Source organism: Vulpes vulpes, chromosome 11 (assembly GCF_048418805.1).
Source record: "Vulpes vulpes isolate BD-2025 chromosome 11, VulVul3, whole genome shotgun sequence".
Lineage (NCBI taxonomy): Eukaryota > Metazoa > Chordata > Mammalia > Carnivora > Canidae > Vulpes > Vulpes vulpes.
Window position 1 is genome coordinate 26755997 of NC_132790.1, and position 27417 is coordinate 26783413.

Genomic DNA, 27417 nt, shown 5'->3' on the forward strand with positions numbered 1-27417 from the left:
ATCTGGAGGACTTGGACTAGGTGATGTATCAAGTCCCTGCTGGCTTGGGATGCCAGGAATTCTAGACACAGGAGGGCCTAGAAGAAGCAGGAGAGAGAGGTAGGGAAAGATGGGCCTGCTCACCAAGGGAACCGGCTCTGAATCCTCACTGAAGGACCTCAACTCAAATCTGTGGCCAACACTTGCCCTCAGCTATCCACAGAGAGAGAGAGAGAGAGAGAGAGAGAGAGAGGCAGTGCCCACACATTAAGAGGGGGACGGGGTGCAGGAAGACGGCCAGGACTCAGGTCCCTTGAGGAGGCACGCTGACTTCTAAAGTCGATTGTATCCCTCAGGCTCATGCCCCACTCTGCCATTCCTTTAGGCCCCCACAGGCTTCCCCACAGCCCCCTAAGGGATGTCTCAGATTCCCTGAACCCTATGGTCTTAGGACTGGGGGCAGAAGCTCTTACCTACCCCAGGAGCCCTGGTGACCATGAGAGAACTGGGATGGGATGTCCCAGCCCCAGGAGAACAGCCCCCACCCCCTGCCAAGTCTAAGCCTCCTACCTCCTTATCCAGGGAAGCTTCTAGATGCAAGGGCTTGTCCGACATGAGGAACTGCCTTGTGGTCTCAGCTGTGGGCTGGGGGCCAGGCCTCTCTGGGGCATACTGAACCTTCCTGATCACCAGGCGCACAGAATTCCTAATGGAGATGCGCAGAGCAAAAGATAGCCAGAGTCACCTGCCTCCATCCTCCTTCCTCGTAACCCTCCCTTTCCTCTTCAGGAGACTGCCATGGCTCCCCCGGCATTAGAATCCAGACCAAACTGCAGAGGTGGACACGGAGGCCTTGTCACCACCTGGCCCCACTCCATCCTCCCCCATTGTGTACGCAGCCACCCCCACTTCCTCACGATCATCCTCAGTGGTTCATCTCGTCCTGTCTCTGCAGCTTTGCTTGCACTGGACCCCCACCTGCAATACTCTCTTCCTGCTTCTACCCTCATTTGTTTCCTTCTTCAGGACCCAGCTAAATACCTCCTCTTCCAGGAAACCTTCCTGGATCAGCTCACTTGATCTTGTCCCGGTCTTAACTCCCACACCATCGGAGCTGAACCACCCCATGGCAGTCCCTCATGTGGATCTGTGCCTTGGCAGCCAGCAGGATGGCAAGAAAGGAATTATGTTTCACTTCCCACATCCCTTTCGTTACTTAATAGTGTAAGCTCCTTAAGGAGCGAAATTTTTATCTCAATTGTTCACTGCTGTGTTTTCAACATCTATGATAGTGCCTGCCATATAACAAATGCCTTCCAAATATCTATTAAATCAAAATCTGCAGAGGGACCCCATGAAAAGGTGGGGGCTCAGAGAGGTGATGGGGTTCAGTGAGGGGGTGTGGATTCAGTCAGGGGGATGTAGGCCAGTGACAAGGATGGGAACCCAGTGAATAGATGGAGGCCCAGAGATGAGATGGGACTCAGTGAAAGGGACAGGGGCTTAGGGAAGAAACGAGGACACAAGGATCGGGAGGGGACGGGATCTGGTGAGACAGTGCCTGCGGTGTGCTGGGTGTGCCAGCATCCCCATTTCTCACCTGCACCCCCTAGAACCAGACAGCCAGGCTGAAGGTCTGAGCTTGCCCCTTACTAACTATATGCCCTTGAGAAAATTCACCCCTGGGTCTCAGTTTCCTCATCTGTAAAATGGCAACAGTAGCAACACCTACCTCCCAGGGTTGCTGAGAGGATTAAATTAGTTCCTACATGTTCACCACCCTGAATAGTGTCTGGTCCTTAATAGGCCCTTCATAAACGATAGCTGCTATATCATTATCAGTAGTATCTCTGATGTGGACTTAAAATGTCACACTGGCGTAGGGTGAAGGCAGTGGCCCTCAGTGTTGTTCCTCTTCCTTGCTCTGGTCAGGCCCCCTTCAAAAACCCATGACCCCCTATCTTTCCCCTGGTCTCAGGTCTGAAGAAGAAAAGGAAGACAGAGAAGCCAGGGAGAAGGGTCCCATCTCCCCACACCTTGGAGTTGCCTGGGCTGGAGACGGAGATGCTCAATACGCTCTTCAGCCGCCAGGTGGCAAACTCAGCCCACTCCCTAAGAAGCCGCAGTGCCCTCCCTCAGCCACCCTCAGCCAGGCTCGGGTAGGAACTCGGGCCGCTGCCTGGGGAGGCAGGGTGCATCAGAGTGGGGGGCTGAGGCCAGCCTCGCCTCCTCGCCAGAAGACAGGGCAGGGCCTGCCTTGAGGAGGAACAGGCACGAGAGCAGGGCTGGGCAGTCCATCTCAGAAGTCAGGCCCAGCTGTTTCCAGCTGCCAGCCTGGACCATCTGCCCAGGGCTGTGCCTCTCCAGGAGAACACTACCTCTTCTGACACGTGGGCTGACCCATCCCACACCCCACCGCCGCCCCCACTACCACTTGCTGCTGATGGCTTCCCAGGAGAAGTAGGAAGTGGGGGTCCAGGGTGGCTGGAAAAAACTCTTGCTCACTCTTTTAAATGATCCGAATTTTGTGTTTCTTTCCAAAATAAAATAAAAACATGCAGTCTCATGGGGCAAGACTTGAAGCAGGGTGATGGAGGAGGCAGGTTCAGCATTGTAAAGGGAGAAATCCTGAGGCCTGAGCCCTAAGCCCCAGACAGTCGAGCCACCTCCTCCAGGAACCCCTCCAGGACTTGCCAGCCTTCCAGAGGGCCCTTCTTGGAGTTCCTGGGGCTGGAATATGCGGCCCCTCCTCACACACTTCCAGGTATTGTTACTTATCTCTTCTCTGACTTTGCTGGTCCTGTCTCCCTCCCTCTGCCAGTAGGCAGCCCACACCCACCGGAAGCTGTGCCCTTCTCACCGCTTGTGGATCTTTTCCTCTAGGTTCTCGGCACAGAAGGCTTTGACCTCGTAGTCCACACCACAGGCCTGAGGAGAAGGGGCTGCTGACCACAGGGTCCCGACAGCACAGCCATCCCACCCTCTTATTTTACAAACCAAGACCCTGGAGGGGAATAGCAAACTCTCACAGGCCAACCGCCCCTCAGCCTGATTCAGGACCCTGTGATCGGCCTCAGCCCCAGTGCTGTGCTGCGCCCCCCCCCCCCCCGCCCCCACCTGGCCACCTGGCCACCTGGCCTTCCCACAGAGCTCCTCTAGCTCCGCCAACACTGGGCGTCCCAAACTGCCCTAACTGGGCTCCACCCTGCAGACACCTGCCTGGTCTGGGCATCTGTCCTCATTAAGGCAGCCACTCGGCAATAACAATGGGGGTGCTTAGCAGTCCTAGGAGGGGAGCACAGACTATGTGCAGACCCAACAGTGCTCTGGTGGCTCACTCCATCCTCTAAACTGCAGGAGGAGGCATAGCCTCTTATCTCCATTTTGCAGGTGAAGACAAGGGGGCTCAGAGATCTGGGGCCTGTGACACTAGTAGTGTCACTTCTCTTGGAGCCTCCGTTTCTCCACTTGTGAGACCACAGTGAATGGACCCCCATGCAAGGTTGTGAGGCCAAGAGGTAGTCCAGAGAACATTTTGGTTCTGCTGCAGCCAACAGCAAGCCCAGGAGAGACTGCATGTAATGGAATGCGGGGGTGAGGAGGACACCCTATCTGCCTGCCGCCCTGTATGAAAAGAGACGGCTTATCTGAGGCAGTGTTGAAGTGGCTTCCACACAGGGAGGCTTCCACACAGAGAGTTCTGATGCCTCTCAGAAAGCCAGGGCCCTGGGGATACAAATGTCCTATACCCGGAGAGAGGCTTCCAGAGACGTGACCCACCTTCCCCGTGTCTTCAGGCCCTGGCTGCAATGTCACAGAGCACGGGAGGTTTGGAGGGATCTGTTAAGAGGACAGACGGGTCTCCAGTCACATTGACCATTGAGCTCCTCATGTTGCCCACCCGCCACCCCCACACACATTTATCAGACCAGGGGGCCCTAGCAACAGGCCATGTCTCCCCCATCAGACCACGCCAAGGATGCCCCACACTGGGCCAGAAGCCCTCCAGTAAAGCCAAGGATTTCAGTGCTTTTCTTTATCTAAAGGATTTTGCCTAGGGGCACCTGGGTGGCTCAGTGGTTGAGTGTCTGCCTTCGGCTCAGGTTGTGATTCTGGGGTCTGGGGATGGAGTCCCACATCGGGCTCCCTGCATGGAGCCTGCTTCTCCCTCTGCTGTGTCTCTGCCTCTGTGTGTCTGTCATGAATAAATAAAATCTTAAAAAAAAATAAAAGTGTTCTGCCTAGATTGTAGTAGGCAGAACAAGCCCCCCCCCCCCTCAAAGGTGCCCACCTTCTAATCCCCAGAACCTTCGATTGCTACCTTACTTGGCAAAGGGGATTTTACAGGTGTGATTAAGTTAAAACTCTTGAGATGGGGAGAGTAGCCCGAGTTATCCAGGTGTGCCCGATGTAATCACAATGGACCTTAGCAGGGAAAGCTGCTAAGAAACAGAAGAGTCGGTGTCAAAGTGGTGGGCTGCAAGAAAGACTGACCAGCCATTGCTGGCTTTGAAGACAGAGGGGTAGGCTTCGAGCCAGGGAACACGAGCAGTTTCTAGAAGCTGGAAAAGGCAAGGCCTAGAGCCTCCAGAAAGAATACAGCCCTGCTAACACTTTGATTTTAGCCCAGTGCAACCTGGTTTGTTTTTTTTTTTTTTTTTTTTTTTTTTTTTTTTTGACTTGTAACCTCCAAAACTGTAAGGTCAGAAACTTGTGTTTTAATGGTCACATTTAATTCCCACCAGGTTGGCGGCAGCTTGTTTGTTACAGCAGCCACAGGAAACCAATACATCTGCCATGGACAGGATGACTGTAATGTCTCTCCTCTGGTTTCCCAGAAAGCCAGGGGATTTCACTGAATCACAGAATCAGAGTCTGAGAAACAGGAAATTTTAAAATTCAGAATCTGGGAGTCTTTCCATTTGGAAAAGTGGCAGAGCAGGGAAATCACTACATGCCATCCCTCATTAATGAGCTGCGCTGGAGCTGGGCTGGAGCTGGGCCGAAGCCGGGCATGCGGGCAGCTGGTCTGAGGGAGGAGACAGTCCTGTAGTAATTCGGAGGTGAGAAAGGGCTCCTTTTTTCTCTGCAGCCTCTGCCCACCCGGTTCTCTCCCGCCACGAGCTGGACTCGGGAGGGTCCAAGGAGTAGCTCAGAGGTAAGGTGACACTCCTGGCAGTGGCCAGAGAAGAGACACTTACCAGGCAGTATAAGTGACAGTGCCCCAGGTCCCAATGTACACTGAGAAATTGAGTGACATGGAGCTGCTGCCCCAGCTGCCCCCATGTGCCTGCCCACAGGGCTTCCTACTGGTGGTGCAGCTGGCAGTCCCTAACCTCAAAGGTGAAAGGATAGGCATGCTCGCCCAGCTTCTTGATGAGGCGCTCCTGCAGCCGTGTCAGGGGCTTCTTGTCCTCAGGGGCTGGTGGGAAGGACTGCACGTTGGCCACAAACAGATCCTTGCGAAACGTCAGGCCCAGGACATCCAGGTCCTCCCGGCCATAGCGGAAGGCGCAGGTCAGTGTCACGTAGACTGTGGGAGCAGGGGGCATGGAGGATGAGCCCAAGATTGCAGCAAACAAGCCCCCTAGAGCACCAGCTGAGCCCTGGGATTGGCCCAACTGGAGCTCACAGGTCTGTCCCAAAGCTCCTGTGTGGGAAGGCTGTGCAGCCCTCGGGATGGGGGTACTGGGTACCCAGGAGAACCACTCAGACCTGGCCCCTAGGGGGAGGTGAGGGCTGACTGCTGGATCAGTTCTGTCCTTTCCCATGCCCCACTCTGGCCAGTGTGGGGAGCACAGGAGATGGTCTGACAGGGTTGGTGAGGGCTGGAGAAGGCTGGTAGGACCGGGGTGGAGGGCAGGTGGGGCTGGGGAAGTGATGTGGCTGGAGAGAGCAGAGGGAGAGGGAAACAAGTGCTGGGTGGTGTCTAGAAGGTGTGGGGTCCTCTCCTAGCCCAACGCCCACCCCACATCTTCCTGCTGACCTTGGACAAACCCTTCACCTCCCTGGGATTCAATTTTCTCTCCTATAATGAGACTCTAATTCCTGCCCTAATGGGCATCCCCGGCCTTGCGAAAGTCATGATATATTGATGTGAGTGCTCAGGGAATTGAAAAGGTTCTCCTATAATGGGCATAGGTGGGCTGCCCTGGCCGGAGGAGGCCTGGAGCTGCAAAGGGAAGAGCCAGTGGGGCTGGGCAGGGAAAGGCCTTAAAATTAGTTGGTGTCATGTCTGGGACTCATGGAGGCCCTGGGATAGAGGTCAGTAGGGAATAGGAGGCTCCCTCACAGCCCAGAGGTGGGGAACACTTCCTCACCTCTCCTCTCCTTGAGATACTCAGGATCCACCAGGACCACACCATCTGGAAGAAGGACAAGAGAGTAAGCAGACCCTCCCAACTTGACCTCTCAAATTCTTGAGCCCCAAATACCAAGCCAGGCCTGACCTCACCATCTGTCTGTGGACAAGCCTCATGAGAGAAATAGGGGAGGCCAGCACCCACAGGAAGGCACTGCCATGCCCCAGCCCCTACCCTCAGGCTGGCCCTACAGACCCAGCTGGCAACTGGTCTGTTTCTTCCCTGTTAATAAAAACACCAATATGGGTCTCAAACCCCTACGAGCAGGTGTACTTTAGAATTTCTAGATTCTGAAAGGCCATGTGGTACATCTTCCATATATTCTGTAACACCCTCTGAAGGATCTGGGGCAATGCCCCATGATCAAACCCATTAACACCTCAGCAGGGAAACATGAATCTTTTCACCAAGAGGCTAAAGTATAAAGAGCTTGCTATAGTTCAGGTCAGGTTTTGTCACTAAATGAATGCTACATCAAACTTACCAGTAAGTTTAGACTTCTAGAGTTTCTTGGATTTGGGATTTGCCATCAGGAGTTGTGATCCTACAGAACCGACCTCCCAGGCCTCCCGTGAAGACCAACTGAGTTAATATGTTTAAAGCTGAGATGGTGCCCAGTTCATGGGACTCTACAGAGAATGTCCCCGGGCCTGGCCATGGCAGTGCGGAGTCCAGCTAGACACAAAGGACATTTTCTCCCTGTGGGATCCCAGGAAGCTGGAAATACAGGCTCCTTGCCTTGACATCCCCTGTCATCTCTGGCCATACTTCACTCAGCCATACCCACTGAACAAGCAAAATTCTCTCCTCAACTCTCACCCACTGCCACCCTCCCCCTACATCCATGCTGCCCTCATAGCAATCTCTCAGGGAATCTCAGAGGCTGCCCCTGGAAGGGAGTGTTAGAGGGCTCCTGGTCCCATCCAGTCCTGGGCAGGCCCAAGGGATACTCGGCCAGGGGTGTCCGCCCCACCGCAGAACGTGCCCATCTTCCCTCTTTCTTCTGTGGGTGTTTCCTCTGTGCCTGAGCACCCAAGGTCTCTGTACAAAGTAGGGGGAAAAGGGCAATTCCCCAACCGGGGATGTCAAGGAAGGCTTCCTGGGGGACAGAAGCAGTGGGCAGGTCTTAAAGGAGAAGTAAGGGTCACTGGTTAGATGACCAAGGGACAGCGCAAGCGGACAGGGGGAAGCGTGTAGATCCTGGGGGTGGTAGAGGAAGCAGGGCCAGGCCTGACTCACAGTGTCCTGTCTGCAAGACTGGGGGCGTGCGCTTGCCCCGGAGCCCAAAAGGAAACCATGGCAGATAGTTAAGCATTGGGAATTCACAGTCAGCTCACTGTTGTGATGGGCAAGGTGTTTCTCTCTGTGTGTCATTTGATCAACTCTCGACAGTGACCTCAGAGCTCCCTGGGATCCCCAGGGCCTGGCTCAAAGTAGGTGCTCTGTGAACACTGACTAAACAGCTCTCAGGGTGCCGGTGTGTGGTGGAGGAGCTGATTCCCTCCTGCTCCCGCCCCCAGCCTCTGTGTCACCCCCACTGCTGTCCTTGATAGGCCAATGGATAGGGACAGAGCCTGACCCCAGACAGTCTGCAGGAAACTGTGCCTTGTAGCAGGTTGTAGGCAAACCAGGCAAACTGGTGTTCCTCCCAGACAGCACAGGGGAGGAAAGGTGGGGTTGTCCTACTCCAGGCCAGGAAGGGAGGGCCTAATGGGCAGCTGATGCTCTGCAGCCCGCAGCTCTACACATACCCCTTCAGCAGAAGGACCCCGGGGACTCCCCAGTTCTCCTGTTCCCACTGTCACAAAGGTCTCCCCCTCCCAGTGACCCCAAACCTGCCAGCTGTGCTCTCTGCTCCCACCTCGGCTCTGGAACCATACATTCACTTCTGCCTTCTGGCCCTAGGACAGCTCCTGGGGATACGGGACAGAGGCCACATTCTCTGTGAATGTTCCCCATGCAACACATCTAGTTTCTTCACCTGGACTTGGCCTCAGGCAGTTTCCAGTGTCCATCCTCCCAACCTGCCACCTCCTTTGGCCTCACTTTGGTCTGTTCTTGTCCCTTTGGGATCATTTAACTTCTTTGGGCCTCACTTTTCCCTTATGTGAAATAGGGATGATTCTGGGCCTCCCTCCCTCCCTCCAAGAGCTGTGGGAAGAGACAGTGAGGTCAGGCTCTTCTAACGAGAGCTATGGTTCTTAGCATCCTAACCATGGGTGACTATGCCTCTCAGAGGGATATCTGGCAATGTCCAAAAACATTTCTGATTGTCCTACCGGGCGGCGATAGTCCTGGTGTCTAACAGATAGAGCCCAGGGATACTGGTCACCATCCTACAACACACAGGATGGTCCCACCAACAAAGAATTAGCCAGTCCAAAACGTCAAGAGTGCTGAGGCTGAGAAATCTTCAACAAGAGTAAGGCTTTGAAAGGTGCCTTTAGCCATAGCCCAGCCTCTGACGAGACCCCCATGTGGGTGAGTACAACCCCCATCTCATAAGCCCCAAGGTTTTCTTCCCATGTCCCATCTTTGTCATCAGGATGCAGCAGAACAAAGGTTCTGTGGAGCTAGGCTGCCCCGGTTTGGATCCAGGCTCCTCAACCTACTAGTTCTGTGACCTGGAGCAAGTCACTTAACCTCTCTGTGCCTCATTCTCCTTAGCTGCAAAGCAGAGATAATAATGGAGCTACCCTTGGTGTCTGGTATGTACTAAGCCTTACACCTGGCTGCTCACCCTCCTTACTATTGTCAGGCCACCCTCCCTGTTTCTTCTCTCCATCCACCTGCCCTTTCCCCTCACATGGTCCTTGCTGAGGGAAAAGGAGCTGCTTGGTAAAAGTGGTAAATGTTTGCTGACTACCATGGGAAGCCACTCACACCCTGTTCTGGGGACCAGGCCCCGAGGAGAGCCCTCAGCTGTGGGTGACTTTAACATATCCTTCTCTAGAAGGGGCTGGGTCAGCCCCACCTTTCCCCACCTTCCTCCTCGGCCTCCTGGGACTCACCCACAGGATCCACGAGGTCGATGTGATCCACAAAGTCCCGCTTTCCCAGATAGACAGTGAGCTGGGAAGAGAGGCACAGGGGGTGTTAGCAGCTGTGGGCCTGGAGGGCATGTCCCAGAAAAGCCACTGGCCCTCACTCTGGAGGAAACCCTGGGAGCTGCCTCTGAAATGGCTAAACCCAACCCGAACCCACATCAGAGTCCTAGCTGGACTTGGACCTGAGCTCCAGCCCCAATACTAATAAACTCTTGTACAATTCTGAAAGCACCCATTTATTCTAAACCTCTGTGAAGCAGTTGTCCTTGTTCCCATTTTACAGATGAGGATACTGAGGCCTGAGATTTTCACGCCGAGCACTGCTGACAGCAGAGCAGCAGCAGCAAAGAAGTCAGCTGCCCGGGAGCGCTGGGCACATCTCTGAGACAGCAAGGGCAACCCAGGGCAGGGCCAGCGGCGTTAAGGGTTGCCAGTGCTCTAAACCCCGAGCTCTGTGCTTCTCACTGCCCCTCACCCCTGTGCAGTCTGCGAGGGTCCACTCATACCAGCACTGCTTTTCAAGGCAATGAGGAACTGGGAGCCAGTGTCCTGCTGGGTAGCCAGCCTGCAGGGAAGAACCTCCTGAGCTAGAATCCAGAATGTCATCCAAGACACTTCCTGCATCCTGCTGAGCACCCCCTCCATCCTCGCTCTCAGTCCACCCCTCCTCCTCCCCACAGCCACTGTTGCCTGGACGACACACCAGACTCACAGCCCCCTCTGTGGCCTGCTGCCCGCAGCCTCACATGCTCTCGGCCTTTCTCCCCTCCTTAGCCAGACTGGTTATACTAAAACGCAAATCTAATGATGCAACCCCCATCTGAAAACCCTCTAATGGTTCTTATGCCCAGAGGTAAGATGACAAATGGGTTTCATTCCAAATGCCAACTCTGATAGATTGGGGGCTGCCTGAGGCTCTGGGTTGAGAAGGAATCTAAGATGGAATCCTGGCTCAGCAGGACAGGGTGAACGGTGATTGCTGATGTCTGCTATGGGCACAGAAGGCAGACGTGGGACCACTGTGGTGTATTGGCTAGCTCAGGCCAGAAATCCAAGCTCTCAGATTCAACTGCTGTTGACGCCCCTATACTCCCTGTGAGTTACGATCATGCCTAGAATGCCCCTTTCACCCTGCCTTGCTTGGATATGCATCCCTTTCAGAGAAGCCGTCCTGACTATCCAGGCTGGGTCCCGCAGCCCCTGGGCATCCCTTTATCTCACCCCTGCCACTTTAGGTGGAAATGATCCGTTTCTGTGTCCGCCTCCCCCATCTGGCTGTGAGTGGCATGGGCTGTGCTTTATTTGTCTTGGTATTCCCTGTCCCAGTCCCCGCCGGCTTGGCCTGTACCCGACAAGGAATGATGTCAGTAATATCTATTTACTGAACTGAAAAGAAAGCAGGATGGAGCCTGGGGCCTGTGGAAAGAAAGAAAGCAGGACAGGCCCTGGGAACTGCCCTGGATAAGTAGGTGATGCCAGGGTTCAGCAGAGAGGCTCTAGGGGCCTCTCACACCAGGGGAATCAGTGCCCCAGAGGCCCTTAGCACTTAGTCTAATTATCACACTCACACTGAAATCTCTCTAGGACAGGCTGTGTCTCAAACCAGAGCAGCGGCTCCCTAAAGTCCAGGGAGTTATACCTCCCTCTGGGACAGAGTTTCCTGAGAGGCCTCCCCCACACTGTCAGCTCCTTGGACAGCTCCTAAGGATAGATGGGGGGTAGGCAGAGGGTCCTGCGTGGGCAGTAGAAATGTCCAAGAGAGGACAAGCATCTAGGGCCAAGGAGGAGCTGGGGTGTGGTTGCTACAGACTCACCTTTCCATTCGGGCTTGCCTTCTTGAACACCCTGCAGATAGAAAGAGAAAGCCAGGATTAAAGCATCCCGCCAGGGGAAGGCTACTGCAGGCCGTCCCTTGGCAGGACAGAGGAAAAACACCTCGAGTGATTTCCAGGCACCATCCAAGACTTGAGAGCCACAACAGTGTCTGGTATAACCGGATCTCACCATCTCCAGCGCTACCCCCCACCCTCCACCCAAGCCTCCATTATTGCCATTATAGCTCTTGTGGGATCTGGCCATGGCCCCCTCAGCCTCCTCTTCACACAGTAGGCCAAGGGAGGCTCTAAAGATAGGTCAAGCCATGCTGCTCATTTGCTCAAAGTCCTCCCAGCTCATGTAGAAGAAAAGCCCTGTGTGTGTGGTCTGTCCTGCCTCCTTTACCCCTGGGCATCACCTCCCACTCTCCCTCACCCTTCCAGTCACAGTACCTCCTTGCTGTTCCTCCAACACACCAGGTTGGGTGGGTTCTGCCTCAGGGCCTTTGCTCGAGCAGCACCTTCCCCTGGGATGCTCTCCACCCCCACCCCACCCCAGATCTGCCCCCAGCCCCAAGCCTTCTGTGATGGGGTTTCACTGTGGCTTCACCCTGCACCTCCTCTCCTCCTCTGGCTCTATTTTCTTTCCCACAGTACTCACCACTTGCTAACCTACTATACAAGCGACTTGCTAATTTATGCCTGTCTGCTCTGCTAACATGCCAGCTCCGCAAGGCAGAGAGCTTTGTCTTTCTTCTTCTTGATGTATCCTGAGTACCTAGGATGGCATCCCTAGTAGGCATTTAATAAATCTGTGTTAATGTGTGCCAGGTAGCAAGCACTCAACAAATATTAGTTGAGTGGGTGCATGAATGAATCAGTGAATGAATCAACTGAGAAACTGAGGCCCAGGATAGACAGGGGATGTGCCCATGGCCACACAACAGAGCACTGGATGCCGAGTCAGGCAGACATGTGGCCCCCAACTCCTGCCAAGTGCTTCTAGAGCACCCTGCAGCCTCTACCAGCACCCCCATCCCTTTCCTCCAGCAGGGTCTGGGAGCCTGAGACCCCCATCATCTAGCCCCAGAATTGCTCAGAGTAATGTTGGGAGAGAAGAATAAGGAAAGAGGCAGAGACTAGAGAAGGTGCTGGAGGAGGAAGGGGAAGAGGCAGAGGAGGAGAGAGGGCTGCTGCCATGTGGGTGTGGGATGAGAGATAAAACAAACAAACAAAAAAAACACAGGAGATGGTCAGCCCAGGGCGGGGCTCAGCGATTTAGCTCTGCTTTCAGCCCGGGGCATGATCCTGGAGACCCGGGATCGAGTCCCACATCAGGCTCCCTGCAAGGAACCTGCTTCTCCCTCTGCCTGTGTCTCTGCCTCTCTCTCTCTCTCTCTGTCTCTCATGAATAAATTAATAAAATCTTTAAAAAAAACAGGAGAGATGGAGCAGGCCAAGCCAGGCCCAGAGGATTCTAGGCAACCCAAATGCTTACCCAGGGGCAGGAGGTGCAGTGGGCAAGGCAGGGTGAGGCCTGCAGCACCAGTGATAGTCGCTCCTCCCAGAAGGGGTGTGGGGGGGTGGCCTCCTTGGCCTCCTCAGCCCCCTCCACTAACTTCTGGGGCCCAGAGGGACCACTGAGAAGTTTGAGCTTGGCTTGCCAAGAAGGACCCGGCACATGTCTCTCCCATCTCCCCTAGTTCTGGGCTTTTCTTCTCCTCATAAATATTTATCAGTGTTTGGAGTGTGAAAATGCCACAGTCAGCTGAGGTGTAATGATCACTAAAGTGAGAAAAAATACAGATCACACAGTTTGAACCAGCAGTTCCCAAGCTAGAGCTGGACTTGCATAGGAGACCAGAGAAGTGCCATGGGCCAAAGGGGCCCCCCAGTTCCTTCCAGAAACCTCGGCTCACCTCTCAGGAGCCCGGGGCCTGAGAGAAAGGAGATATCACAAATGCCTGAGTTATAACTGAGTCAGGGAGAGCTGCTCTAGCGATCCTGGAGAGGAACAGGGCACTGTCACCACAGGAGGGGGCTGGGGGCCAGGCTGGGAGGGGCGAGAGTCCAGAGGGAGGGGGGAAGATGGATGGGGGGAGTAAGACGGCTGCAACAGTGCTTGTCGAGTGCCTAATTCTTTCTGTAACACACTGTGAAATGGGCATAACTCCCGTTTTACAGATGATGATCTTACAGAGAGATGTAGTAATTTGTCCAGGAACACACAGCAAGCCTGAGGCTAAGTCAGGACTCAGACCCAATTCTGTCTGCCTCCAGAAGCTGAGTACTTTAAATCCACCCCTGCTGCTTTCCTAAAGCAGGTGTTTTTTGTTTTTGTTTTTGTTTTTGTTTTTGTTTTATCAGCTTTGGGGCCGAGGAGTAGGGAGCAGAAAAGAGGGGAAATGAGTCTGGAGAGGGGAGGGGAGAGCAAAGAGATGAAAGGGTGAGTAGGGCGAGAAGGAGAACAGGGCAACACAAGGGCAGGAAGCAAGGCCAGAGTGGCGGGGAATGTCCTGTGCTAACTCCATCAGCCCCTGGGGCCACCTCCTCAGGAAGCCGGGACTCTGATGGCTTCCTCAAACAACAACAGTGGCTTCCCATGCTCTCTCTGGGCGCATGTTCTGCTCTAGTTGTGCCTCTCACTATTTGCCCCAGAACGCTGCCAAGCCTTCAATAGTCCCATTTCAGAGATGAGGAAACTGAGGCTCTGGGAGGTGAACTCTGGCTGTCTGCAGAGCCCATGTCCTTTCCACTCTGCTGCACAAGCCAAGCCCTCCCTGAAGTGACCCCACTGGCTTCCGGACACCAACACTGTCAGGAAAACAGCCCCCCAGGGCGGCGGCGGCAGGTGCTTCCAGTCACCTGGGCCTGCACTTGTGCAGCACCACCCAGAAGGCCTCTGCCTGTCTGCCGTGAAGAGCAAGCACAAACATGCAAGACTGTGGTCGAAGCCAGACTTCCAGACTGTGGGATGGCTGGGTTTGGTTCGCCCTGCCTCCCCCGAGACCCCCCCCGGGGCCCACCAGCCTGATTCCCAGAGTCAAAGCTGAGTCCCTGAGAGAAACAGCGGTGGTGTTCTAGTGGATCAAAGCTCACTGGACACAAGCAACAGAAACCCAGCAAGGGTGGCTCGGGAAAAGGAGAATAAGGAGACAAAAATCTCACGGGAAGGATGCGCAGGCAGGAGGCAGGAGTGCTGGAGCCCAGGGCGGGGAAGCCATCAGCCTCTTGGGCGGTTGCTGTCTCTCCACCTGTCCCCCTGGGGCTGCATGTTCTCGGGCCTGTACTGCTCTCCGGGCTGCCGCTCCATCGTCCCCGGAGACCAACTGTCTCTGCTTACTCAGGGCTTTTCTGCTCCTCCATCGTTTTGGCTTGCAAGTGGCTCTCTCACTCCGACCCTGTTTCTACTCTGCCTCTCACTGCGCTTCTCACTGTTAACTGGCTGAATGGCCCAATTCCAAATTCCCAGGAGAGGAATGTGATTGATCAGCTCCTCTCAGGTGCCCCATGCCTGGCCCAATCAGCTATGTGGAGGGTGTGTCATGTGTCCCCCGAGGCTTGGGCAGAGAAGGGTCTACACAGCAGCACTGTACTAATGGGGTGGGGGACATAACCCATTAGTCGGTAATGAAACCAACTTCAAGAGTTGCCGCCAGTGCTTCGTTGTTCTGTTTGGTTTTAATGGAATAGAAGATCTAAGCGTGACATATGACAGCAAAGGTATAGCAGATATCATTATATTCATCAATATTCCATTTCCCTCTAAGGCTGGGCAAATTTTTCCAATCCTATGAAGTTAGGCATGCCTGTGTGGCTTGCTCTGGCCAATGAGATGGAAGTGTCACATTTCACTTCCGGGAAGAAGCATTTAAGGGCTAGCACATGTTTTAGTTTCTTAAGGAGCCTGTAACAAATGACAACAAACTTAGCGGCCTTAAACAACACAAACTTATCTTACAGTTTTGTAGGTCAGAAGTTCAAAAGGTACCTCATCGAGTTAAAATCAAGATGTTGGCTGTGGGCTACATTCTTTTCTGGAGGCTCCAGGGTGAATGTTTCCTCACCCTTCCCTGCTTCTAGAAGCCACCCATATTTGTCTCATGGCCTCTTCCTCCATCTCCAAGGCCAACAACAGCAGGTTGAGTTCTTATTACATTGCATCATTCAGACCTCTCCTGCCCCCCTCTTCTATTTTTATAGATCTCAAAAAATACATTCGGCCCCCTAATTTAAAGTCAACTGATTAGCAACCTTAATTTCATCTGCAACTGCAATTCCCCTTTGCCATGTAGTATAACATGCTCAAAGGTTCCAAGCATTAGTACATAGACATCTTTGGAAAGCTATTCTTCTACTATCTCACCCTCCTTCCTCTGCCACTGAAACCAGCAACGATCTGTATGAAGAAGACTCCCGTAAACTAAGTGCCAGGGCTCTCCTGCTATATGACAGATGCGCAGCATGACAGAAAAGGAAAGCTCTTACACCACTAAGATTTGGGGGTTGTTACTGCAATGAATCAGCTTCTCCTGGCTAATACAAAAACATTATACTTGGTCAAACCTTCATTTTAGGATAACTGAATTACAAGGCTAAAGGAATATGCTACAAATTTTTAAATTTTTAAACCCACCGTTCTAAAGAAACATGCCTAAAACGAGCATGTTCTATCAATGTCTGTGCAGTGCAGTCAGTTAGATCATGTTTCCTGATTTGATTCCATCAGGGTGGTACTCCCAGGCATGCAGGCAGGCAGATCAGCTCTCCAGTAACCAGAACATTGTCTTTCCAGTGAGTCTCATTCCCTACCTGGAGCATAGGATACCTTTAATACTCTGCTGCCCTTCTGTGAGCCACCTATCCTCTCAGTGTCCATTTGTGCCTGCACCATGAGGGACCCATGATTGATCAGTCAAAAACCAAAAGTTTATGATTTTGTGTGGTACAGCCAAACAATGGAATATTACATAGCACTGAAATTATTTTTGCATCTCTTAAAACAAGGAAATGCCTATGATGAATATTAAGCAGAAAATTCAGGATTCAAAACAATATATTTGGCATGAGCTCAACTTTATAATCAATAAATGCCAAAAGAAAAAATGAGAAGATTTAATGTTAAGATGGCAATACTTCCCATATTGGTCTATAGATTTAGTGCAATCCCTATCAAAATCTCAGCTGGCCTTTTTTTGCCCAAATGAACAGGCTGGCCCTAAAATTCATATGGAAATGCAAAGGCCCAGAATAGCCAAAACAATCTTGAAAAAAAAGAGAATAAAGGATTTTTGGAGGACTTACACTCCTAAACTCAAAACTTACTACAAAGCTACAGTAATTAAGATTGTGATGCTGGCATAAGGATAGACACAGAGATCAATGGAACAGAATCGGAAATCCAGAAATAAACCCATATATTTATGGTTAATTGATTTTTGACAGAAGAGCCAAGATAAGTCAATGGGGGGAAAACACAAAACAGTCTTTTCAACAAATGCTAGAACAACTGGATATCCACATGCAAAAAAATAAAGTTAGACTCCCTACCTCACACCATATACAAATATGAACTCGAAATGGACTAAGGACCTTAATGGAAGAGTTATAACTACACAACTCTTAGAAGAAAACCTAAGTGTAAATCAACATGACCTTGGATCAGGCAATGGTTACCTTAGATATGATACCAAAAGCACAGGCAACTTAAAACAAAAAAGAGATAAATTTGCCTTTTGTCAAAATTTAAAACTTTTGAGCTTCAAAGGTCATTATCAAGAAAATGAAAAGAGAACCCACAGAATAGAGAAAATATTCTCAAATCATCTGATAAGGGTTTAGTATCCAGGATATATAAAAACTCTATTACAGTTCAACAATAAACAGGCAAGTAACCCAATTAAAAATGAGCAATGGAGGAGTGCCTGGGTGGCTCAGCAGTTGAGCATCTGCCTTTGGCCCAGGGCATGATCCTGGGGTTCCGGGATTGAGTCCTGCATCAGGCTCCTTGCGGGGGGCCTGCTTCTCCCTCTGCCTGTGTTTCTGCCTTCTCTTTGTGTCTCTCATGAATAAATGAATAAAGTCTTCAAAAAAAATTTTTTAAATGAGCAATGGATTTGAATAGACATTTCTCCAAGAAGATATACAAGTGGCCAATAAGCACATGAAAAGATGTTCAACAGTATCAGTCTTTGGAGAAATGTAAATCAAAGCCACAATAAGATACTTCACACCAACTAGGATACCTACAATCAAAAAAAGACAATAACAAGTGTTGTCAAGGATGTGTAGATACTGGAACCCTCCTCATACATTGTTGGTGGGAACGTAATGTGATGGGATCACTCTGAAAAATAGTTTGGCAGTTCCTCTGAAAGTGAAATGTAGGGTTATCATATGACCCAGCAATTCTATCCCTACACACATACCTGAGGGAATTGAAAACAGATGCCCACACAAAAACATGTACATAAATGTCCATAACATACGTTATTCATAAGTCATAAAGGGTGAGAAAGAAAACCAAATGCCTATCAACTGCATGCAAAGAAATATCACTAAGCTATAAAAAGAGATGGCATACTGATTTTTCCTACTACAATATGGATGAACCTTGAAAATATGTTACATGGAAGAAACCAGACAAAAAAGGCCACCTGTTGTTTGATTCCACTTACACGAAATGTCCAGAATAAGCAAGCACGTAGAGGCAGAAAGTAGGTTAGTGGTTGTCAAGGGCTGGCGTGAGGGGAAATGAGGAATGACTGCTAATGGGTATGAGGTTTCTCTCTGGGAAGATGAGAATGTCCTGGAATTAGACACTGGTGATGGTTACCCAACCTTGTGAATATACTGAAAAACACTACATTTTACACAAAAATTCTATTACGATGTGTAAATTATGTCAATTAAAAAATACTAAAAACAAACCCCACAAAAATAAATGAAAGGAAGAGTACCTAAATATTAACAGGAGTTGAAGGAGAGCCTCTCCACTTACCAACCCACTTCCTTATATATCTTATTTTTCTATGTTGCACAACAGAAATAAATTACAAAGATACCAGGGCTTTCCTTTTTTTTTTTTTTTTTTCTTCTTCTTCTTTTTTTTTTTTTTTTTTACCAGGGCTTTCCTAACAAGATATGTCTCAGGTGCTGGTGAAAGAAGAGTCTGGAAAAAAAATATTGTTAGTAAAGTAAGGAAATGTGGATCCTATTACTCTGAATCCTTTGATGTTAGAGCCTGATTGTGCGATTTTACAATGCAGTGTCCAGATCCCTGTGATTGCCCAGATCCCTCCCAAGCCTGCTGTGCCAGCTATTAGAACTGCTGTGCTGTCTTCTGCTCAGCTATTTCTTTCTCCAGGAAGCCTTCCCTGACTCCTCTAAGTCCCACCCAGTGGGGAGTCACAGCATTTCCCACACTTTGTGGTGGTTTGTTTACTTACTTTCTGCTTCACTTACATAAGTGAGAGCACAGATCTTATTTGTGTTATCGATCCCTGGGGCATAGCATGGTTCCTGGGGCACAGTAGGGGCTCAGTAAATAACTACTGGGTTGAATGTTGTTGAATGAACAATGCTCTAAGAGAGAAGTGTCAAGAATGAGGATGGATGAAGTTTAAAAAGATGGTAGGCTGATGATGATCCTTTTCTCTGGGTTAGCAGACTCCAAAGATTTCTTCTTTTATTATGGCTTCTCTTTGGATGTCAGGATCCGTGAACATCAAGCTTAGAAAGTGCTTCATAGGGGCAGGTTCCCACTACCATCAGGCTAACTCAGGAATACAACTGACATCCCAAATGGGCCTCTGCTCAGCTTTGATAAAGCTCTCTTATTTATCACTCACCTACACACGTTCACATAGCCCCTACACTGCCAGGCTCTGGGGTCACAAAGGCGGACAATTTGGTCCCTGCTGACAAGCGACCATGGTATAGCCAAGTTAGAGAAACCCACCAAATACAAAGGCTACCATGCGCTACGCTCTCCCTAGGAGTCAGGTGCTGTGCTAAGCACTCCACATACATTAAGATAATTATGTTATTCCATCTAAATATGTCCAGTTTTTCAGAGGAGAAACCTAAGACCCAAAATAAACAGCTTATCCAAAATCATGAAGTCAGTATCAGAAAACTTACACAGGAGAGAAACCCAGTGAATGGGCTGCATAGGAGAAACATTTAGACAAAACATGTCTTACTTAACATCAGGAACCTCATCCTGGAGAGACTATCCATGAACGCGGATTCACTACCAGTGAATTGAGAGAGTGCTGGTAACAATTCATTCCTCTATGAGTATCACAAAATTCATGGTGGAGAAAAATGCTATGAATACAGTGAATGTCGGAAGATCTTCAAACATTACTCAATCTTCAGTCAACATCAGAAAACTTATCCCAGAGAGAAACCAGGTGCCAATCACTGCTCTGAGTGTGTCATAAATATTAACTCATTTGTTCCTCCAATAACCTTATAAGGAGGTACTACTCCATCCCTGTTTCAGAGATGAGGAAACTGAGTCACAGAGAGAGAGAGTCTAATCTTCCCATGGTCACACAGCTAGTAGGGGGCATAGCTAGATACTAGGTCCCAGGCAGTCTGGCCCCAGGGATCACACTTTTAATCATTCACAATAATACCTTCTAAGTGGGATAGTGTGGTTCTGTCTGGCAGTTTAGGAAAGGCTTCAAGGAAGGAGGTAGCAATGAGGAAGACGTTGGAAGGACAGAGATGAAGAGGTGACAGCTCTGCAGGCCAACGTCTGGAGAGGGCAACTGAGTCCAGGGGTGCTCAGGAGGGAACAGGCAGCCTGGTGTGGCTGAACTGTGTCCTGTGTGCCTGGGAAGAGCACCAGGGAGGAGGACAGGCCAGAGAAGGGTCTAGTCACTGCATGGAGCACCTCCTTGCAACAGGCTCTGGGCTACGTGTGAAGGGTCTTGCATGCCAAGCTAAGGAACTTGGACCATAACCAGAGGCATTAAGGAGCCATGGGCATTCGGGGGAGGGAGGATGACTGGCCAGGACTGTATTTTGGACACAGAGGTGCCCCTGGCCCCATAAGTTTCCCCTCTCTCTGCCCGGATAGCAATCATGACTCAGTTGGGTAGGGTGGGGACCATGCAAGGGGGCATTCCTCCTGCCCTACATTCTGACCCACTTTCTGGGTGTGAGAGCAGCCATCAGGGAGCAGGGAGGCATGAAGAGCAGGTGGCTAAGGCAGCAAAGAGGTTTCTAGGGCCCTTATCACACGCTCCCTGGTAGCAGAGTTATTTGTGTACAAGCTCGTCTGCTCTGCCAGAATTGAACAGCCCGCCCTGTGTCAGAACATTGCCTGCCTGTTTACCCACCATTCATGCACCTGCTTCTCAGGACAGCCCAGGAGGGGGAGAGGAGCAGGAAGACAGGAAATGTCACCCTCATTTCACAAATTTGGGGAGCCTGAGGGAACACACTGCAGCCTGCTTCGTTTCCCAGGTGGAGAAATCACAACCCAAGGGCGAGAAGAGTCTTGTGCTGGGGCCAGGAAATAATCAGAGAGACTTGCCGATGTGCACAGAGTCCCAGGCAGAGAAGAGAGCCTCGGGTTTCTGGTGCTCTTATAACGCAGCTCAAAACCGGGCTTGGCTCCTTTAGGCCTCTGCATGGCTCTCTGGGCACAGGGTGGCATATCTGGCAGGGCTGTGGGGCGAGGGGTGGTGGATGGGGTCTCTGATCAAATCAAGCTCCCAGCCTCTAGACTTCCCATAGGCTTCTAGGCACAGAGCAATTCCTTCGCCTTCTGCCTGCATTCACATGTTGACTTTTCTGGCCTTGATCCATACTTGTGGAGAGATTTCTATGGGGTCCAGAGTCAGGAAGGAGGGGAGCCACCAGGTGGCCGTGAATAGAGGGGAGAGTTTCTTAAAGAAGCAGAGTCCATTTGCCAGTAACCTAAGAAACTGCAGATCTGAAAGTCAAAGGCTAATAAACATTTCAACACGTGGGCTGGCAGCTGGATCCCAAAGAGCCCACAGACCGCACCTGAACACTCTCCAGGCTTCTCCCCGGTTGAGAGGCAGGAAGGGAGGGCTGCTGGCGGGAGAAACCGCACAGACCTAAAAGCAAGCAGACCCTGCCAGAATCCTGTGTGTCCTCAGGTGAGTCTAGCACCTCTCTGAGGCATACCTCCCCTTGTCTGGAATATGGGGGTGGTGTCTAGCTCACGGGTTGAAGGCGCACATCAAGACTTGGTACGCAGTAGGGAAGTGATAAAAGGAAGCCAACATCATTGGTAATAGGATTATTACTGTTATCCTCATTCCCCTGGCCAACACTCTGCCTCCCCTCCAGTGCCCAGGGGAGAGTTCTTGCCCAAATGTCCCTCAAGTGAGAAGGCCTTGGGGTGGGAAGAGAGATAGTTATGTTACCCTCACTGGAGACAGGGAAGTTTTTTTAGTTGTCTGTCTTCCTCCCAGTCTCAGGTGAAAAACAATAGTTTATAATGTTCTCTTCCCAGTTTAGACCCTCACATTTCAGAAATCTCTGGAGACATCCCCTATCTCTTCTTTCTATCTTCTTTCTATCTACCTTTCCATCAGTTCTCCCAACTGCAGTCCTTTCTTCCTGACCACCTCATCCAAGAAGCCTTTCCTGACTTCATTCACCTCTACGAGGACTGTGCTTGCTCTTTTCACCTCTCTCCTTCCCTTCTCTCTTCTTTCCATCCATCCATCCATCCATCCATCCATCCATCCATCCATCCTTCTTCCTTCCATTATTTTCTTCCTTTTATTTTCCAATCTCTGGGCCTGACACAGTGCTGATGTCCAGGAGATACAGGCCCTTGTGCCCTGTCCTCAGGGCACCTACACTCTGGAGCAGGGAGACAGATGCTCCACAAATAAATAAACACTCCCTCCAAAGCACAGTGGGAGGGTAGAATGAGATGATGTATGACATCCGGCTCAGTTCCAGGCACAAAACAGCCACCCACACACATGAACACCTCTCCCTCCCACTCCATCCAGTGCCCGAGTCCCCTCGGCATCTACACAGGCCTGGACCTCTCCTCTCCCTGGTGACAGCCACGGAAAGCTGAAAAACTGCAGAGACCAGGAGCCTCTTCCTCTAGTCATTTACTTTCCTTGGTATATAGTCAGTGCTAAATAAATATTTTGTACTAATGAATACAGGAATGAAGGAGAGCCAAACCCTGAGCAAAGCTGGGGACAAAGAGGACCTGGGCCAAGTGGCGAATTAGAGGTGGGCAGTCCTGCCAGCAGGATGAGAGGTGGCACGTGGGCCTCAGCGGGAGCCCGGGACACACAGAGCAGCCCCAGACACAAGGCAGGCAGATTTTCCCAGAGGAAGACTTTATTTAAAGTTTCATTTGTTTGGGTTTGGAGTTTTGTTTTGTTTTGCCCATTTGAACATACCAACTTTTAGGGTTACAGAATAACACAGTAAAATGAGAGATGAATTCAGAAGCCTGACCTCTTTCCTCTGCTCACACTTCATAAACCATTAGGACAGGTCACTATGCAGTGCACCTCCAATTCTGTGTCAACCACCCCAGGGGTTGGGTCAGAGGCTGAGAGCCCTCTGTGGTCAGCGGCTCTGTCCAGACTGAAAGGTCTAGCCTCAGGGGGCAGTTCTTTCTGGAGAAAGAATTCTAAGAGGAGAAACCCATGCCTCATATTTGGCTAGAGAAGAGGCTCGGATAAGCTCCTAAGGGCCAACTGCCACATCTGTAGAGGTTTTGTGAGCTAGAGGTTCAACACAGCCATTGCCAAGGCTTGCTACTATGGGGTCGATGCACCCCCCCCCCCGCCACACACACACACACACACACACACACACACACAGGTGGACATTTGGCAGCATCTGGAGACATTTTGGGTGGTTAAAGCTTGGAGGAGGGGTGCTACAGGCATCCAGTAGGTGGATACGCAGGCTGACCCCCTTCACACCCCCAACAAAGAATCTGCAGCCCAAATGTTAATTTTTTTAAAATTTTTATTTATTTATGATAGTCACAGAGAGAGAGGCAGAGACACAGGCGGAGGGAGAAGCAGGCTCCATGCACTGGGAGCCTGATGTGGGATTCGATCCCGGGTCTCCAGGATCGCGCCCTAGGCCAAAGGCAGGCGCCAAACCGCTGTGCCACCCAGGGATCCCTGCAGCCCAAATGTTAACAGTACTGATGGTGAGAAATCCTGATCCAAACTTACAGTTAAATAAGTTCTATTAGGGGCACCTGGGTGGCTCAGTGGTTGAGCCTCTGCCTTTGGCTCAGGTCATGATCTCAGGGTCCTGGGATCGAGTCCTGTATCAGGCTCCCTGCAAGGAGCCTGCTTCTCCCTCTGCCTACATCTCTGCCTCTCTCTGTATGTCTCTCATGAGTAAATAAATAAAATATTTTTAAAAATAAAATAAATAAGTTATATTAAAAACAAAGGGAATAATACTCTAGACATATCGTTACTTCATGACATTTCTCTAGGATGCTCTTGAGGCTATTTATGCCCCCTAGATCTGTAGGGTGGGAACACTGTATGATGGTGCCCTACCATGCATTCCCCCAACTCCATGCCCAGGGACATCACTTTAGCAGCGTGACATCCTTGCTGGGGGAATTACATCACAGAGATTGGCAAGTACTACACCACCACCTCTGTTTTTTTTTCTGGGCAGCCAGTTGTTACCAGTACACCACTGGGTGTAGCCCTAAGTAAAGAAGGGAAGTCACAAGCCTGGTAGATGCTTCTAAGTTTCCAGCCTAGAGAGATGGCCCAGCACCAGCCTGCTAGACACACTGTGGAACAGGATCTAAACGTGGCAACACATACAAATTCTCTACATCTCATACGTACATGTACCATGCATGCCATACACATAGGCAGATGCATGCACCCCACGCATAGCCTCAGAGGCCACACAAACACCTCACACCCTCCACATATACCTACAGACACCACACACACCATACCACACGCACACTGTGTACACTTGCCACATACACCTACACCACACGCATATCATCATGTATGAACACGTACCCCACAGACACTTAAACATACCACGCACAGACCACTCACACAAATACAAGCATGCATAAACCAGCAACATCCATCTCACACCCCCACACAGAGGCCATACACACACCACATAAAAACACTCATAAGCAGCCTTCTAGCCAGCAGAGAGTAACTTAAATAATGAGAACAGTAAAAGAATACCAATCTGGCTGACCATATTCTTTGATATCTCAGTACCTCTGTGGCCCATCCTTCCCCACACACCACCTCCCTACCAGGTTGCTAAGGTGAAGGTCTCAACAGCCCCACCACCACCACCACCACCACTCCCTCCGACGAATACCATCCAGTGACCGTGTCTCAGTGCCCATTCCTCCTGGCCACCAGAGCCCCGGCTGAGTGGATCCCCATCCCTGCTCTGTGTCCAGCTCTCTGTATGCTGAGCCCAGCTGGCTGTGGCCTCCAGGGTCTGGCCCTCCACCCCTTCCCAGAGCACATGACAAGCAGTTCCCTGGGTGACTCCACCCACCCAGCCACTTGGCTGCCACTAGATGCTGGTAAGTCCAAACCTCTATCTCCAGCCAGATCCTCTCTGACCCCACACCCACCAGCTTTGTGACATCTCCACTCAGATGTCCCCCAACTCCCCAGACAAGCTGCAAATAGACTTCCTGTCTGCCCACACTTGTTCCTTGCCTGTGTTCTTGGCCCCTGCCCATCCCAAAGGTCAGAGGGGCTTGATGCATATCTCATGAATAAAGGAATAAATTATGTAAATCCTACAAAAAGAGGAAGAAAACAAACTTCCACGTGAGACACATAGGAAGTCTTACCCCATTTTACAGATGAGAGTCCTGAGTTGTGGTGAAGTCAAGGGACTGGCCCAGAAGCAGCAGCCAAGGGGTGGGTAAGGCTGTGTAAGTCCCAGAGCTGGGGGCTGCAGGCAACAGCAGGCAGGCCAGGACAGGCCCTTCAGGATCAGCTCTCCCCAGCCCCAAGTGAGGGGGTTAGTTACAAAGAAAAGGAAAAGGCGTTCCTGATACGCGTCCTGTTTCCTCTCCTCCTCTGGGCTTCTCAGGCCTGGAGGGCGGATGTCTCTGGGCTGGCAGCACTCAGCCTGTGCACAGGCAGTCAGAGGGTGAGGGTCTCCCCAGGACCCTTCCACCCCAGTAGGTGGGCCTGCATGAAGACAGGGGCTCCCTGAAGTGACCTCTCAATTGTTCCTTCCCAGCCTAGGGGAACCTCCACCCTATATCCCCAATGGATACTCATCACAGCCAGCACCTCTTATCCATCAGACTGTCCCATAAAGCCACCTCCACTGGGAAGCCTTCCATGTTATCCTCACTCGCTGTGGAGTCTCTCTGTAGTTCCTCTTCTTCTCTTCCTTCCTGTCCCACAGCAGCCAACGCCCACTCTGCCCAGCCTTCTGTGGCTATTGCCTGTAGATCTGGGCTCCCCATAAATCAGGCAGGGGGTAGGAAGCAGGGAGGAGGGAGACAAAGGCAGAGGCCATCGAATGGCGCTTCCTGAAAGGACAAGATGAACCTCCCCCATCAGACAGGGGACCTTCCTGAGGGCAAAGTCATGTCTCTTCTATCAGACAAAGATTTCCCTGAAATGACTTGTGGGCCAAAGAGGCTATGACTTTCCATCACAGGAGGTTCTTGCACGACACAGGTCATGCCTCCTTCCTTAAACAAGGAGCTGCCAGTGGACAAGAGAGCTATGTCCCCTCTATTAAATAGGGAGCTCTGGAAATAGGAGCCACATTGCCCCCATCAGACAAGAGTCATTCTTCTGGAGAATGGGGCTGTGACTCCTCCATTAGACCAATAGCTCCCAGAGGGCACACTCCCCAACTGCTGGCCCCCATGACAGTCCTCAGAACAGATTTCAGTTCAGTCTAAGAAGAGAGGAGCTTCCTTCTGGGGCAGGACTGGGGGAGTCATGCCCAATCATCCCATGCACAGGGTCCCATGCCAGACTCCCATTCATGCCCTTAATTGACCCAAAGCTGCTTTGCTGTACCTAAGACAGCTGCAGATCTGTATGGAGGTCCGTGGCCATCTCTCCCAGCCCAGGAAGGCTGACTTCTCAAGAGATTTTGAAGGGGGCACCTTGGAGACCCCTTATAAGAGGATGCCCAGGATAGGCTGTGCACCCAGCTCTGGCCTAGATATGACAAGATGCAGGGGCTTGATGGGTCTCTGCACCTGGCTCTGCTATGGGCCAGGCAAATCCCTTCCCCCTGTGGCCACTAACAGCCCTCCCACCTCCAGACTGTCAGCATTCCCCTCAGGCTAAAGTGGCAGGAGGTACAGGCGAGGAAGGACAGCAGGGGCCCTTCCCAGGTCCCACCAAGAGTGCCAGGGGCCATCCCTGAGCCTGGTCCAAGCCGCCTTCACAATCCTCTTCCCTAGAGTGTGTGTCAGCTCCAGGGAGCTGCTATTAGTTAGCATCGATCCACAAAGTGCTTTGCAGACACTTTTTATGAGCTTAGCCTCACCCAGGGCCCTGGGGGCCGGGAGCAAGATGTGGAAGTGGAGCTGGGGGACCAGACCACTGGGCAGAGCAAGGGAGCAATGGAGCTCCAAGAGCAAGGCCCAAATAAGCCTCGGGCCAGCACCCAGTAAATGTTAGCTGCATACATGTTTGCTGAAAAACCACCTTAATCTGATAACTTAATCTGGGTATATTTTCTTACTAAGAATTATTATTATAAATTATGTTTATCATGTTTAATACAAGCCCAGCACTATTCTAAATACTATATTCATTCATTTAATCCTCACAAGAACCCTGTCAGGTGGATACTCTTCTTATTCCTACTCGACATAGGAAGAAACTTAGACACAGATAGGTTAAGTAACTTGCCAAAAGTCACAGAGCAGAAAAGAAGAAATAGAAGCAGCTCAAACCATCTGTTTGATAAATTAAGACATAAAAATATAATTAAAATGCTTCTGAATTTGAAAAGAATCACATGCTTTCAAAAGATACAATTTATTCTGTGTTCCAAACCAAATACATTCATTATTGGACATACTGTGGTACTGTCGGGATATAAGAGATTCTCTCAAAGAATAGTATTACAAATGTAAATCACAAACTTCTCAGTCATCTCAAAATACAGTTCTCTTTTTTAAAAAAATTTTATTTATTTATTTTGAGAGAGAGCATGCATGTGCAT

At 50.8% G+C, this 27417-nt stretch overlaps 1 protein-coding gene across 11 annotated transcripts in view; it reads right to left on the minus strand.

The window, feature by feature from the left end:
• ARRB1 (arrestin beta 1) overlaps positions 1-27417 on the minus strand; it is a 77147-nt gene that overhangs the window by 15704 nt on the left and 34026 nt on the right. For 4 of the 11 annotated variants that reach the window (XM_072725941.1, XM_072725944.1, XM_026010461.2 and 1 more), the window contains exons 2-8: positions 11203-11233; positions 9353-9413; positions 6300-6344; positions 5316-5512; positions 3760-3819; positions 2840-2907; positions 550-685 (exon numbers count right to left, since the gene is read on the minus strand). In XM_072725941.1, coding sequence (XP_072582042.1) covers positions 550-685; positions 2840-2907; positions 3760-3819; positions 5316-5512; positions 6300-6344; positions 9353-9413; positions 11203-11233 — 598 coding nt within the window. Of the gene's footprint in view, positions 1-549; positions 686-2839; positions 2908-3759; positions 3820-5315; positions 5513-6299; positions 6345-9352; positions 9414-11202; positions 11234-14370; positions 18374-25057; positions 25296-27417 lie in introns of those variants that run through there. The other 7 variants (XM_026010464.2, XM_026010459.2, XM_026010463.2 and 4 more) reach the window with 4 other exon arrangements.